At 42.9% G+C, this 15,571-nt stretch overlaps 1 protein-coding gene across 1 annotated transcript; it reads left to right on the forward strand.

Annotated features, from left to right (window-relative positions):
* The first annotated feature begins 1,679 nt into the window (after window positions 1-1,679).
* LOC123726706 (phospholipase A and acyltransferase 4) lies at window positions 1,680-15,002 on the forward strand. The gene is made up of 7 exons (XM_045694380.1): window positions 1,680-1,822; window positions 8,027-8,128; window positions 8,393-8,422; window positions 10,552-10,587; window positions 12,850-12,982; window positions 13,087-13,328; window positions 14,684-15,002. Exons 2-7 carry the CDS (start codon window positions 8,051-8,053, stop codon window positions 14,843-14,845), a joined length of 681 nt encoding a protein of 226 aa, XP_045550336.1. The 5' UTR covers window positions 1,680-1,822; window positions 8,027-8,050; the 3' UTR covers window positions 14,846-15,002.
* Window positions 15,003-15,571: the final 569 nt, after the last annotated feature.

Consider the following 15,571-nt stretch of genomic DNA (forward strand, 5'->3'; position numbering starts at 1 on the left):
CAGTTCTCTGGCAACAGCTCTGGTGGACATTGCTGCAGTCAGCATGCCAATTGCACGCTCCTGCAACACTTGAGACATCTGTGGCATTGTAACGGTCATCGTATGGAGTAGACCAAGGCGCAGCGGGTTGAGTGCTCATATTTACTTTTATTGAGACACTTAATAACAAAACAAGAAAACAAACAAACGACAAACAGTCTTGCAGGCTAAACACACAGCTATGCAAAAACAACTTCCCACAAAAGACAGGTGGAAAACGGGCTACCAAAGTGTGGCTCCTAATCAGCAACAACGATGTACAGCTGTTCCTGATTGAGAGCCATACCAGGCCAACAAAGAAATATGCAACATAGAAAAACCATAGAAATACAAAACATAGAACAATACCCAAAAACCCCGGAACACATAAAACAAACACCCCTCTTACATAATACATATCCCAACAAACCCCGAACCACATAAAACAAACACCCCCTGCCATGTCCTGACCAAACTACAATAACAAATAACCCCTTTACTGGTCAGGACGTGACAGGCATTGTGTTATGTGACAAAACTGTACATTTTAGAGTGGCCTTTTATTGTCCCCAGCACAAGGTGCACCTGTGGTATGATCATGCTGTGTAATCAGCTTCTTGATATGCCGCACCTGTCAGGTGATGGATTTTCATGGCAAAGGATAATTGCTCACTAACAGGGATGTAAACAAATGTGTGAAAACAGTTTGAGAGAAATAAGCTTTTTGTGCGTATGGAACATTTCTGGGATCTTTTATTTCAGCTCATAAAACATGGGAGCAACACTTTTCATGTTGCATTGATATTTTTGTTCAGTGTACATACCAGAAAAATTACTTCCATTTAGAAAATATTTGTGTTTTTTTTCAAAATAATTTATCACAATTTGTTTATTTAATCCCAAGAATGAAACTTGAAACATGTTCAGTTATATAGAATGTGAAAGACTAATGTCAACATAATAATGACAAGAAATATCATTCCTAAAGAGATGCATTATTACATGTTCTTTTGTGATTGCAGTTCAAGACTTTGACAACATATATTCTTTATTAGACTGCACCATTATGTCTCTCTCCCTCTGTACCTCCACCATCATGTCTCTCTCCACTTGGGCCTCCACCTGCACCATCATCTCTCTCTCCACCCGGGCCTCCACCTGCACCATCATCTCTCTCTCCACCTGGGCCTCCACCTGCACCATCATGTCTCTCTCCACCTGGGCCTCCACCTGCATCCTCCTCTCTCTCTCCACCTGGGCCTCCACCTGCACCATCATGTCTCTCTCCACCTGGGCCTCCACCTGCACCATCATCTCTCTCTCCACCTGGGCCTCCACCTGCACCATCATGTCTCTCTCCACCTGGGCCTCCACCTGCACCATCATGTCTCTCTCCACCTGGGCCTCCACCTGCACCATCATCTCTCTCTCCACCTGGGCCTCCACCTGCACCATCATCTCTCTCTCCACCTGGGCCTCCACCTGCACCATCATGTATCTCTCCACCTGGGCCTAATATCAGAACATATTCAAAGCAGCTGATAACTAGTTCACGTGTTACAGTTGTTAGGGTCAGAGCAGGTGAAGCGAGACTGAGGCTCTATTGTCACGGGTCTGGTCAGAACAGTATTTAAAGGGTCACCTCTCCCAGCTTCAGTAGGCTCTGACCATCACAGAGAAGATCCTTCACTCTCACCTCTCAACTCAAGGTCCACTTGTCTTTCTCTCCGGAGGAAAGTCAAACTTCACGACTTATCAGAGGACGCAAAGGTCTCTTCATCAGCCTGTCTTAACTGCTGACCAGGTAACAAATACCTGCGTATTTAAGTATTTGCATTTTAAATCATAATTTTTTGTGTGTTTGAGTTTTTTCATATAATGTGTCTGAATTCAACTACTTCAATTTGAAGATAATTGAAAGTGTTTTCAAATAATTCACTATAAATATTAGGCTATTTGAAACTTACATTACATATATCCCCTTGGGGTCTCCCGAGTGGCGCAGCTGTCTAAGGCAAAGCATCGCAGTGCTAGAGGAGTCACTACAGACCCGGGTTCGAACCCAGGCTGTGTCACAGCTGGCCACGACCGGGAGACCTGGCACAATTGGGTTAGCAGAGGGTTTGGCTGGCTGGGACTTCTTGTGGCAGACCGGGTGCATGCACGTTGACTTCGGTCACCAGCTGTACATTTTAGAGTGGCCTTTTATTGTCCCCAGCACAAGGTGCACCTGCGTAATGATCATGCTGTTTAATCAGCTTCTTAATATGCCACACCTGTCAGGTGGATGGGTTATCTTGGCAAAGGAGAAATGCTCACTGTTTTCCTTTCAGTTAAGCCCTGGACAACCATGTGAGGGGAGTGACTTACTAATTAGTGACCTTAATTTATCAATCAAGTACAAGGGAGGAACGAAAACCTGCAGACACTCGGCTCTCCGTGGAATGAGTTTGACACGTGCTTAACACCATTAAATGTCAACCTGAGAAGAGGACAGAGAGTTGACCGACTTGACAAAAGTGATCCGCTCAAATGCGCCCAGTTTGTCCCTTTTTGGAACTTCGAAAGCAAGCCGCCCTTTTGGTGGTGAAAAGTTGACCCCATTTTGGACATACTGCATGCAATTTGTATTTGGCTGATTGGGTTGTGGAATGAAGAGGAAGAAGGATAAGAGGCGGAGTAGCAGGATTGGAGAAGGTTCGTTCAAGTGTAGAGCCACGTTTCGTCTGAGGGATCTGAGGAGAGTGAGGAAGAGGGAGTCTGTGACAAAGGGAATGTCACAATGGGTGGCTTGAGGAAGCAGGAGAGGTGGAGTCAGGCGCAGGAGACAGATGATTCCGGGAACAATACTTTTTAATAAATTTTGGCACGGAAAATACAAGCACGGAGTGCAGGGTGTGCAAAATCGAAGGTACAACCATCTACGAAAGAAAACTAGGGACGCAGCCCAACAATAGTTCCGTGGAAAAACACAGACCCTCACAAGCAACATAAGCCCAGACAATAAACAATCCCGCACCACCCACAAACCTAACTAGCTAGCCTAAATACCCCTCCCCACTAACAACTAATACAAAACAGGTGCGTAACTAACCTAGACCTAACTAACAGAACGTGAAACAGAGATCAGTGGCAGCTAGTAGGCCGGCGACGACGACCGCCGAGCGCCGCCTGGCCGAGGAGGGGCGCCACCTTCCGTAGGTGTCGTGACAGGGAAAGTAAAAAGAGCCCGAGCCTTGCACTGATGGGCATGATAAAGATGAGTCTGGTCCGGTAGGAGTGAGATTTCTGGAGAGGGTGAACCCCTGCCTTTTGGCGCATCCATATGTTTTTTCAGAGTGGGTGGAAACAGAGTTTGGTGCAGTTGAATCAGTGAAGATAACCCGAGGTGGTCTTGTGATGTTTGTTTGTGTTTTCTTCTGCCCAGAGGGAGCTTCTTGGGTCAAAAGCGATGTCTTGCTTTGCCCTTAGGAGCAGGACACCATTGAAAGGAGTGATTTCTGGGGTAGCGTTAAGTGTGGAGGTAGAGCAATTGAAGTGGAAGATTCCTGGTGTTTGTGACGCCCGCCTTTGATGCGACACAGACCTGGTGGGGAGCGTGGTGAAACAGGAGTTCTTTTGAGTTAGACGCTTTACCTGGTAGTTCATATATCCTAACATGACTTTATCCTGTTAGAGCTTTTGTGCCGAATCCACTGAGGTTTTTCCGGTGTCACATTTATTGTCATGTCGCAGCTGTTTATAGGAGGGAGATTCCAAGATGTGGGAAGTGTGCAGGAGGCTTGGGACAGAGGAACGTCTAGTTTTGGTGGAAAAAGTTGTGTGTGAAATGTAGGAGTACCCATGTTGCTGGGCATCAAAGAGTCTGGTGCAAGAGAGGCAGGTTGAGGTGGCCAGGGTCAGAGTAGTGCAGAGGGTTTGTAAGCTGACACAGTGAAGATAGTAAAGGAGGATGGGTCAAGGGTGAGGGATCCTGAGAGGATCCCTGTGAGTAGTAGATCTGTGGGATAGGCCAATGAGTGATATATGCTTCAGTAAGGTTGGTTTCTTAGCATTCATAAAAATGGTTATCTACTCTACTGCAAAAATGGAATGTAAATCACAGAAAATAGATGTTGTGGTGGCAGTAGCAGAGAAGAACTTAGGGGTACAACATTTGACTTCAGAAGAGTTACAGCATGTGTTGAGTGGTACTGTCCCGTCCTGTCAGGTCGTTGGCCTGGGGTAGGATCAGACAGGGTTAAAGTAGTGGAATGTGGTGTGGGGTTTTAATGAGTGTAGGGTTAGAGTATAATGGATTTACACTCCAGTCCAGTTGGTGGCGGTAGTGCACCTTGTGATTGCCAACCGCCATTTAAAAACCAAAGGAGAAGAAGACGAAGAAGATTGAGCATTTGGAGATAGACTGAGGGTTCATGGTCACACAGGAGTGGGGTCATGGCTAATGCCTTGTTAGTCACCCTGTCTAAAGCCACATTTATGGTAGAAAAGACAAGTTGCATACAAAAAGACAGGAGCCTTGGCTGCAGTACGTTGACCTCACTGGAGGGTCACAGACGTTGTCGTGCATCACTCGATTTCTAGAAACTAAGCAGATGAGTGTTTACAACCCACCTGGATGACAATTGTCTTTTTTACCAAAAAATTGGACTTAAATATGTGTGTTTATTTGGTGGGTTAGTAGGAAAGATAGAAACCACATTAAAGATGTTTATTTGGTGGGTTAGTAGGAAAGATAGAAACCACATTAAAGATGTGTTTATTTGGTGGGTTAGTAAGAAAGATAGAAACCACTGTAAAGATGTGTTTATTTGGTGGGTTAGTAAGAAAGATAGAAACCACATTAAAGATGTGTTTATTTGGTGGGTTAGTACGAAAGATAGAAACCACATTAAAGATGTGTTTATTTCGTGGGTTAGTAGGAAAGATAGAAACCACATTAAAGATGTGTTTATTTGGTGGGTTAGTAGGAAAGATAGAAACCACATTAAAGATGTGTTTATTTGGTGGGTTAGTAGGAAAGATAGAAACCACATTAAAGATGTGCTGTTGGAAATGTCTGGGATTATACCAATACAACCATTTATCAGGTGTGGATTTTGCTGCAAGAACTATTCTCTGAACATCAGTGTAGACCCCCAGATGGACGACAGAGTGGGGGGGGGGGGGATCACCTTCTACTCCCCACATACAGGCTATGTGTTGGTATCAACTCTCATCTCATTGGTCATGTCTCATGGTTTTATAAAGATTCTGCTGTAACAGCAGGGGAGGAGCTCTGTGTTTTTGACCTTAGAGTGATGTAGGACAGCCCCGCCCCCTAAGTGACTTGTCTTATCAACTGTATGCAATAATGTCCTCTGTGTTGTCTTAGGAATTCAGCATTCTCTGTGTTGATCTTGCCAACCCTCATTGTCACACCTCTGAGAAGAAGAGGCTCTGTAGGTCTGACATCTGACTGAAAGTTAACTTTACATTAATACTATTGGTTAACAATTAAGATGCTTATAAAAGGGTCTTAGATTCATTGCTCTTTCGCTTGTGTTCCTGACTTGATGTGGTGAGATACCTACAGTCTCTCTCTTCCTCTCCCATGAGCTATGGGCCATGACACAATATATGGTTTCTTTCTCTCTCAATTCAATTCAATTTAAGGACCTTATTGGAATGGGAAACATATGTTAACATTGCCAAAGCAAGTGAAGTAGATAATAAACAACATTTAAATAAACAATACAAATTTACAATAAACATTACACTCACAGAAGTTACAAAATAATAAAATACATTTCAAATTTCATATTATGTCTATATACAGTGTTGTAACGATGTGCAAATAGTAAGTACAAAAATAGTAAGTACAAAAGGGAAAATAAATAAACATGGCTTGTATACAGCTGGTGCACAATATCTAAGGAAGTCTCAAGCTATTGCTCGCTTGAGGTAGAGTTTCTCATGATATGCTCATCTGTATTCTTTGTAGCTGTTTACATACCACCACAGCCAGAGGCTGGCACTAAGATAGCATTGAAGCTGTATTCTGCCATAAGCAAACAAGAAAACGCTCATCCAGAGGTGGCGCTACTAGTAGCTGGGGACTTTAATGCAGGGAAACTTAAATCAGTTTTACCAAAATTCTATCAGTATATTAAATGTGCATCCAGAGGGAAAATAACTCTGGACCACCTATGCTCCACACACAGAGACGCATACAAAGCTCTCCCTCGCTCTCCATTTGGCAAATCTGACCATAATTCCATCCTCCAATCATGAGATTGACGCAAGATAAAAATAAGTCATTAAATCAGAAGACTCATAGGTCAGATATTATGATATCTGGAAAGTTATATTAGGAAAATTATAACTTTGTAATCTGAATATTTTCCTTGGTGCCCCGCCCTTCGAGTTAATTACAGTTACACGATTAACCAGTTTAATCGCGTAATAATAATTATAGAGAGTTATTTGATAAACATGTCTTCAGTTTTAATGATGGCCAAAGACACGACAACGCCCCCATTCTCATCAACTGGGCTGTATTGGAGCATGTTGAGAGCTTCAAGTTCCTTGGTGTCCACATCACCAACAAACTAACATGGTCCAAGCACAACAAGACAGTCGTGAAGAGGGCACGACAAAAGCTATTCCCCCTCAGGAGACAGAAAAGATTTGGCATGGGCCCTCAGATCCTCAAAAGGTTCTACAGCTGCACCATTGAGAGTGTCCTGACTGGTTGCATCACTGCCTGGTATGGCAACTGCTCGGCCTCCGACCACAATGCACTACAGAGGGTAGTGCGTACGGCCCAGTACATCACTGGGGGCAAGCTTCCTGCCATCCAGGACCTCTATACCAGGCAGTGTCAGAAGAAGGCCCTAAAAATTGTCTATGACTCCAGCCACCCTAGTCATAGACTGTTCTTTCTGCTACCGCACGGCAAGCGGTACCGGAGCGCCAAGTCTAGGTCCAAAAGGCTTCTAAACAGCTTCTACCCCAAGCCATAAGACTCCTGAACATCTAGTCAAATGGCTACCAATACTATTTGCATCCATTCACTTTTTTTCTGCATTTTAGGAAACATCTCCTTTCGACTCCAAATTCCGTTGAACGTTCCGTTGAACTTTTCTAGACTATCTTTAGAAAGGAGCTGTGGTCTTTGTGTCATTGTGCGACGCCATGCTGGTTGCTGTGTAAACCACAGACTTTTTTGTGCATTCACGACAACTGGGGGTAAAAATACGAGGTCAAGGTGTGACATCAGTGATCTTCAGGTCAGAAAGTCGGAGCTCTAGAAAGATGCTGGAGTTTCCGACTTTGAATTCCGAGTTGGATGACCGTTCAAAACAATTTTCCCAGTCGGAGCTCATTTATTTTTTATATTTCCCAATTTTCCTGAATGCACTGAAGTCGGAAGTGGAGATTTCCGAGTTCCCAGTTGTTTTGAACGGGGCACTAGCTGCTCATCTCATCACTACAAGAGCTGTTTGATTCACCAGATACTCTAAATGCCCACGTTCTGATACGCCAAGCACAAAGAGGAACTGATCAAACAGCCATTGGAAAGGTAGCAGCGAAATGCCCACCCAGGCGGGTTCAGCGAGGAGAATGATGGAGAGAGGGAGATCAGGGTTGTACACGAAACTTACACACAGTAGAATTCACTAAGTAAAAAATAAAATGCTGACAAATACTGACATTTAATCAATTACAAACTACGTGACCCTCCCTTGGACTAAGTAAAACAATACCATCCCCCTGACTGAAATGTAAAAAACATGACCCTCCCCCATTTAAAATCTAAATCAAATGTCAATTCTCTCCATCCAGGACAAGGTGCACTTCTATAAAGGCAGTGCGGAAAAATTCATTATCTGCAACAAAAAACTCCTGCCATAAGTCTTCCACTGCTGTCCCTTCTTCACTGCTGTCCCTTCTTCCCCGCTGTCCCTTCTTCCCTGCTATCCCTTCTTCACTGCTGTAACCATGAACTGCATACTTTACTTTCCAGCATTTCCCCAGGACTGACCTGATTATGAGAATGAAGCAGACGTTCATTTTTGTCATTTTGTTGACAATTTACATTCAACTGGGCACCTCTAATGAGACGGATGTAAGTGTGTTTTAAATGATACAGAAAAAGTTGTGCAAATATGTCAATCAGTTAGCCTACATTAGCCTGTTGTGTTAAACATAGTCTCACATTCCTCTGAATAATTTCCTGCCTTACTGACTAAATAGACAGTTTTCATTTAAATTCAATATGTTGATATGAAATATGTTGATTGTGCAACTAAGCTTTTGCCTAAATCACATGGGGTGAGATTGTAATTTTATTAAAACTGATCACAGAATAACTCTGTTTTACTTACAGCAGGAGATTAGGATAAGAAAGCCTCCACCACAGGTAAAACAAAACTAACAACAGAAATGACATGATAATAGAATTCAGCCATTATTACACAAGAGGAATCCCAGAGTTAATTGGATCCTGAGCTAAAAGTCTAACTAGCCTAGGACCTGGTGTGTGTATATATATATATATACACTGCTCAAAAAAATAAAGGGAACACTTAAACAACACAATGTAACTCCAAGACAATCACACTTCTGTGAAATCAAACTGTCCACTTAGGAAGCAACACTGATTGACAATAAATTTCACATGCTGTTGTGCAAATGGAATAGACAACAGGTGGAAATTATAGGCAATTAGCAAGACACCCCCAATAAAGGAGTGGTTCAGCAGGTGGAGACCACAGACCACTTCTCAGTTCCTATGCTTCCTGGCTGATGTTTTGGTCACTTTTGAATGCTTGCGGTGCTTTCACTCTAGTGGTAGCATGAGACGGAGTCTACAACCTACACAAGTGGCTCAGGTAGTGCAGCTCATCCAGGATGGCACATCAATGCGAGCTGTGGCAAGAAGGTTTGCTGTGTCTGTCAGCGTAGTGTCCAGAGCATGGAGGCGCTACCAGGAGACAGGCCAGTACATCAGGAGACGTGGAGGAGGCTGTAGGAGGGCAACAACCCAGCAGCAGGACCGCTACCTCCGCCTTTGTGCAAGGAGGAGCAGGAGAAGCACTGCCAGAGCCCTGCAAAATGACCTCCAGCAGGCCACAAATGTGCATGTGTCTGCTCAAACGGTCAGAAACAGACTCCATGAGGGTGGTATGAGGGCCCGACGTCCACAGGTGGGGGTTGTGTTTACAGCCCAACACCGTGGAGGATGTTTGGCATTTGCCAGAGAACACCAAGATTGGCAAATTCGCCACTGGCGCCCTGTGCTCTTCACAGATGAAAGCAGGTTCACACTGAGCACATGTGACAGACGTGACAGAGTCTGGAGACGCCGTGGAGAATGTTCTGCTGCCTGCAACATCCTCCAGCATGACCGGTTTGGCGGTGGGTCAGTCATGGTGTGGGGTGGCATTTCTTTGGGGGGCCGCACAGCCCTCCATGTGCTCGCCAGAGGTAGCCTGACTGCCATTAGGTACCGAGATGAGATCCTCAGATCCCTTGTGAGACCATATGCTGGTGCGGTTGGCCCTGGGTTCCTCCTAATGCAAGACAATGCTAGACCTCATGTGGCTGGAGTGTGTCAGCAGTTCCTGCAAGAGGAAGGCATTGATGCTATGGACTGGCCCGCCCGTTCCCCAGACCTGAATCCAATTGAGCACATCTAGGACATCATGTCTCGCTCCATCCAACAACGCCACGTTGCACCACAGACTGTCCAGGAGTTGGCGGATGCTTTAGTTCAGGTCTGGGAGGAGATCCCTCAGGAGACCATCCGCCACCTCGTCAGGAGCATGCCCAGGCGTTGTAGGGAGGTCATACAGGCATGTGGAGGCCACACACACTACTGAGCCTCATTTTGACTTGTTTTAAGGACATTACATCAAAGTTGGATATGCCTGTAGTGTGGTTTTCCACTTTAATTTTGAGTGTGACTCCAAATCCAGACCTCCATGGGTTGATAAATTGGATTTCCATTGATTATTTTTGTGTGATTTTGTTGTCAGCACATTCAACTATGTAAAGAAAAAAGTATTTAATAAGATTATTTATTTCATTCAGATCTAGGATGTGTTGTTTAAGTGTTCCCTTTATTTTTTTGAGCAGTATATATATATATATATATATATATATATATATATATATATATATATATATATAATGCACAGGGCCACAGAAATGTCTGTCTCTATCTCACTTGTGTAATAACATACCATTATACTCTAGTTACCATGTAATTGCATAGCAGTTCCTATGTAACTACAACATGTTATTACTATGTAGTTACATTGTATGAAGTGTAAGCTACAGTACATTAATAATGCTTAATGGTGTGTGTTTTTACTGTAACATTTGCCTACTGTGTTATACATTCTCTCAAATTCTGTGAAATCATTGCCTACCTTAACTTTACTGACAGTTAACAGTCTTCATTTCAATGAAATATGTTGATATTATCTGGTGTGGAGTTTCCATTTAATTAAAGCTGACCACATTATCTTTCTATTGTCCTTACAGGGGGCTCAGGCCGCACAAGGAAATGCTGCAGGAACGGTAAATAGAACACACCAATAACATCAGAGTATTTGTTTCCTGAATAACGACACATGAAAGCACAATTCGGTTCAGCTGATTTAAAACCTAATTGTACTGTCCTTATGGTAGTTAGTCTTCTGTCAATTCACTTTAGGAGACATCTACAGAACATGACTACCAGTAATTCAGCATAGATTCACTTTAGGAGACATCTACAGGATATGACTACCAGTAATTCAGCATAGATTCACTTTAGGAGACATCTACAGGATATGACTACCAGTAATTCAGCATAGATTCACTTTAGGAGACATCTACAGAACATGACTACCAGTAATTCAGCATAGATTCACTTTAGGAGACATCTACAGGACATGACTACCAGTAATTCAGCATAGATTCACTTTAGGAGACATCTACAGGACATGACTACCAGTAATTCAGCATAGATTCACTTTAGGAGACATCTACAGGACATGACTACAAGTAATTCAGCATAGATTCACTTTAGGAGACATCTGCAGGACATGACTACCAGTAATTTAGCATTGATTTTTACTGAAAGTCATTGAGAAGTTACTTTTTTATTATGAATATAAAACATACTTGATAAACCAATATGTCAATTACTTTCAGTAGGTTACCGTTGTCTACCAGTGAAATAATTTCCTGTCCTAATTTTACGTCTTTATCCATATTGTATCCATATTTTCATCAATAAGTCAAATGTATTTATAAAGCCCTTCTTACATCAGCTGATGTCACAAAATGCTGTACAGAAACCCAGCCTAAAACCCCAAACAGCAAGCAATGCAGGTGTAGAAGCACAGTCGCTATGAAAAACTCCCTAGAAAGGCCAAAATCTAGGAAGAAACCTATACAGAAACCAGGTTATGAGGGGTGGCCAGTCCTCTTCTGGCTGTGCTGGGTGGAGATTATAACAGTACATGGCCAAGATGTTCAAATGTTCATAGATGACCAGCAGGGTCAGATAATAATAATCACAGTGGTTGTAAAGGGTGTAACCGGTCAGCACTTCAGGAGTAAATGTCAGTTGGCTTTTCATAGCCAATCATTCAGAGCTCCTGCTGTCTCTAGAGAGTTGAAAACAGCAGGTCTGGGACAAGGTAGCACGTCCGGTGAACAGGTCAGGGTTCCATAGCCGCAGGCAGAACAGTTGAAACTGGAGCAGCAGCATGACCAGGTGGACTGGGGACAGCAAGGAGTCATCAGGCAAGGTAGTCCTGAGGCATGGTCCTAGGGCTCAGGTCCTCCGAGAGAAAGACAGAAAGAGAGAAAGAGAGAATTAGAGAGCATACTTAAATTTACACAGGACACCGGATAAGACAGGAGAAATACTCCAGATATAGCAGACTGACCCTAGCCCCTCGACACATAAACTATTGCGGCATAAATACTGGAGGCTGAGACAGGAGGGGTTGGGAGACACTGTGGCCCCGTCCGACGATACCCCCGGACAGGGCCAAACAGGCAGGATATAACCCCACCCACTTTGCCAAAGCACAGCCCCCACACCACTAGAGGGATATCTTGAACCACCAACTTACTACACTGATACAAGGCTGAGTATAGCCCACGAAGATCTTCTCCACAGCACGAACCCGAGGGGGGGCACCAACCCGGACAGGAAGATCACGTCAGTGACTCAACCCACTCAAGTGACAGACCCATCCTAGGGATGGCATGGAAGAGCACCAGTTAGCCAGTGACTCAGCCCCCGTAATAGGGTCAGAGCCAGAGAATCCCAGTGGAGAGAGGGGAACCGGCCAGGCAGAGACAGCAAGGGCGGTTCGTTGCTCCAGTGCCTTTCCGTTCACCTTCACACTCCTGGGCCAGACTACACTCAATCATAGGACCTACTGAAGAGATGAGTCTTCAATAAAGACTTAAAGGTTGAGACCAAGTCTGAGTTTCTCACATGGATAGGCAGACCATTCCATAAAAATGGAGCTCTATAGGAGAAAGCCCTGCCTCCAGCTGTTTGCTTATAAATTCTAGGCACAATAAGGAGACCTGCGTCTTGTGACCGTATCGTACGTGTAGGTATGTATGGCAGGACCAAATCGGAAAGATAGGTAGGAGCAAGCCCATGTAATGCTTTGTAGGTTAGCAGTAAAACCTTGAAATCAGCCCTAAATGCTCTGTGTTGTGTGACGTTACATAAATTAATAGAGATTTGATTAGCAATTACCATTTGACTATGTTGGAATGCTCATAATTACTAATGATGTGTCACCTATTGAACTGTTTTTATTTAAGTTTACATTTGGGGATATCATCACATTTCCAAGGACGACTTTGGGCATTTCAAGCTATAACCACTATGCTATTTACGTGGGCGATAAAAATATCAGAGGTAAAGTTTCTGGACAGGACATTTTTCACTTCTCAGGTAAGTTTACAAAAGTTCAATAATACATAAGCCTTTTAAATCCTTTATGTTAAACATTTCTACTCCCTTACTCATGTCAAAGAACTTTCTTTTTACTTTATCAGGTGAAATCACTGATCTAGGAAATGCAAATTGTGTGTTTGCCAAACTGGAGGATGTTACAGAAAACAGTACTCCTGAGGTACAAAATAGAGATACTGCAGATTTGAAAATGAGAAAAGTCGAAGACATGATTCAGGATATTACAACTCTGCACAACAGATGTAAAGGATTATACGGTCCTATTTCTGATAATTGTGAGCATCTTGCTACAGTTATTCGCTATGGTTCTGCAACCTGCAAACAGGTACGTTTATTTCTTTAATCCAACATTGAGACTTAACAACAACGTAAATTTTGAAATCCATATTATAATCCACCAAAAGTATTTGGCTTTGATAATTGTTTTAACATCAACTGGAATTTAAAAACATACAAACAGGCTATGTGATATGAATTGTTACAAGATGGTTAGTGGATGTAGGTAACCCCATAGCAACCATGAATCAGTCAATTCCATAGAAATAGAATGAATAGAACAGGCTTGGAAGATCTACTGTAACCCTGGCAATTGTACTGGTAAACCCATGGGTACTCGCAATAGATGCGGTAAAGGAGTCATTGGAATGCAGACATTCCATTGACCAGATTGGCACCTAATCAACATCTGATCTAACAAAGTGGATATTTGTCAAATCCGTCATGATTTATGTGTTGTAACAGGCCCACAATGTGGTTACTTAAATCCGACTTGGATATATTTGTCTATTTTCGCTGTAGAATAGAAGTTGCCCCTTTTCAGGTTTAGAAGAAGTGACTGCTAAATGCTATCTCTCGTTTGTATAAGCTGGTTAGTATAGCTAGCATACAGAAATAGGTGGTGGTGGTCAAAGTTGTTTTTAGTTGATAGGTAACAATGACATGAACATGTGTTAAGGTTGATGCCCATACAAGCATTATACTCCGATTTGTACCTCAACATAGTGTGAAATACACATATAAACAATAGCCTAAATGTAGGCAAATTTTGCTGGGGGGCAATGAGGAGATTCGGAATGTTTCCCCCACGAGTTTCCATTGCAATTCCATTGTTTTGGTCGAGTTCAATTGACTCCTTTACCTTATCCATAGATAAAGAGATCAATCGAACTTAAGAGTTATACATTGGAAAGAAACCAAGAGACAATAAAAATACTATTTACACACTCTTCATATTTTATATGTATTTTTTTACCTTTGCCAATTGTGCGCTTATGGGACTCCCAATCACAGCCTGTTGTGATACAGTCTGGAATCGAACCAGGGTCTGTAGTGATGCCTCTAGCACTGAGATGCAGTGCCTTAGACCGTATTATTATATAAAGTTAAATTAGATCTTTAGAATAATGAGAGGCGTTGTGATACAAAATGGTTTTCTATTTGTTTTTTAAGCCAAACGTATTTGTGGTAATGTCAGTTTAGTTGACTCAATTAATCACAGCACAGATTGAAGGGTACACTTCCTGCTTTTTCTTCCTGGAATGGGTACACTCAAAATTGCTGGTCAATTCCAATTGAAAATCTCTGTTTCCTCATTAAAGGAGGATACATTGTAATTGTGATTGGAATTTTCTGGAGACACTGTGTATCACCTGATTTTGTCTCTTTATCAACCGTCCATAGGAAGGTGCCAATAAATTCATCCAATTTTTGGCTGTAAACTACTGCAGTAAGGAACCGACCCCTTTATCACTTAAGAAGAATAACAAGAGGGGGCGTGGCAGAAGAGGTCTTCTTCTCCTACATGATGAAACACGTGCCAACCAGGGTGCACCAGCTGCTTGAGTTCTAAACCTCTCAGATGTTCTCTCTCTCTTCCATCCTCTCTGTCTCTGTATGAAGTGAGGTCTAAACCTCTCAGATGTTCTCTCTCTCTTCCATCCTCTCTGTCTCTGTATGAAGTGAGGTCTAAACCTCTCAGATGTTCTCTCTCTCTTCCATCCTCTCTGTCTCTGTATGAAGTGAGGTCTAAACCTCTCAGATGTTCTCTCTCTCTTCCATCCTCTCTGTCTCTGTATGAAGTGAGTTCTAAACCTCTCAGATGTTCTCTCTCTCTTCCATCCTCTCTGTCTCTGTATGAAGTGAGTTCTAAACCTCTCAGATGTTCTCTCTCTCTTCCATCCTCTCTGTCTCTGTATGAAGTGAGTTCTAAACCTCTCAGATGTTCTCTCTCTCTTCCATCCTCTCTGTATGACATGAGGTCTAAACCTCTCAGATGTTCTCTCTCTCTTCCATCCTCTCTGTCTCTGTATGAAGTGAGGTCTAAACCTTTCAGATGTTCTCTCTCTCTTCCATCCTCTCTGTCTCTGTATGAAGTGAGTTCTAAACCTCTCAGATATTCTCTCTCTCTTCCATCCTCTCTGTCTCTGTATGAAGTGAGGTCTAAACCTCTCAGATGTTCTCTCTCTCTTCCATCCTCTCTGTCTCTGTATGAAGTGAGGTCTAAACCTCTCAGATGCTCTCTCTCTCTTCCATCCTCTCTGTCTCTGTATGAAGTGAGGTCTTCATAAT

This window comes from Salmo salar, chromosome ssa14 (assembly GCF_905237065.1).
Source record: "Salmo salar chromosome ssa14, Ssal_v3.1, whole genome shotgun sequence".
Classification (NCBI taxonomy): Eukaryota; Metazoa; Chordata; class Actinopteri; order Salmoniformes; family Salmonidae; genus Salmo; species Salmo salar.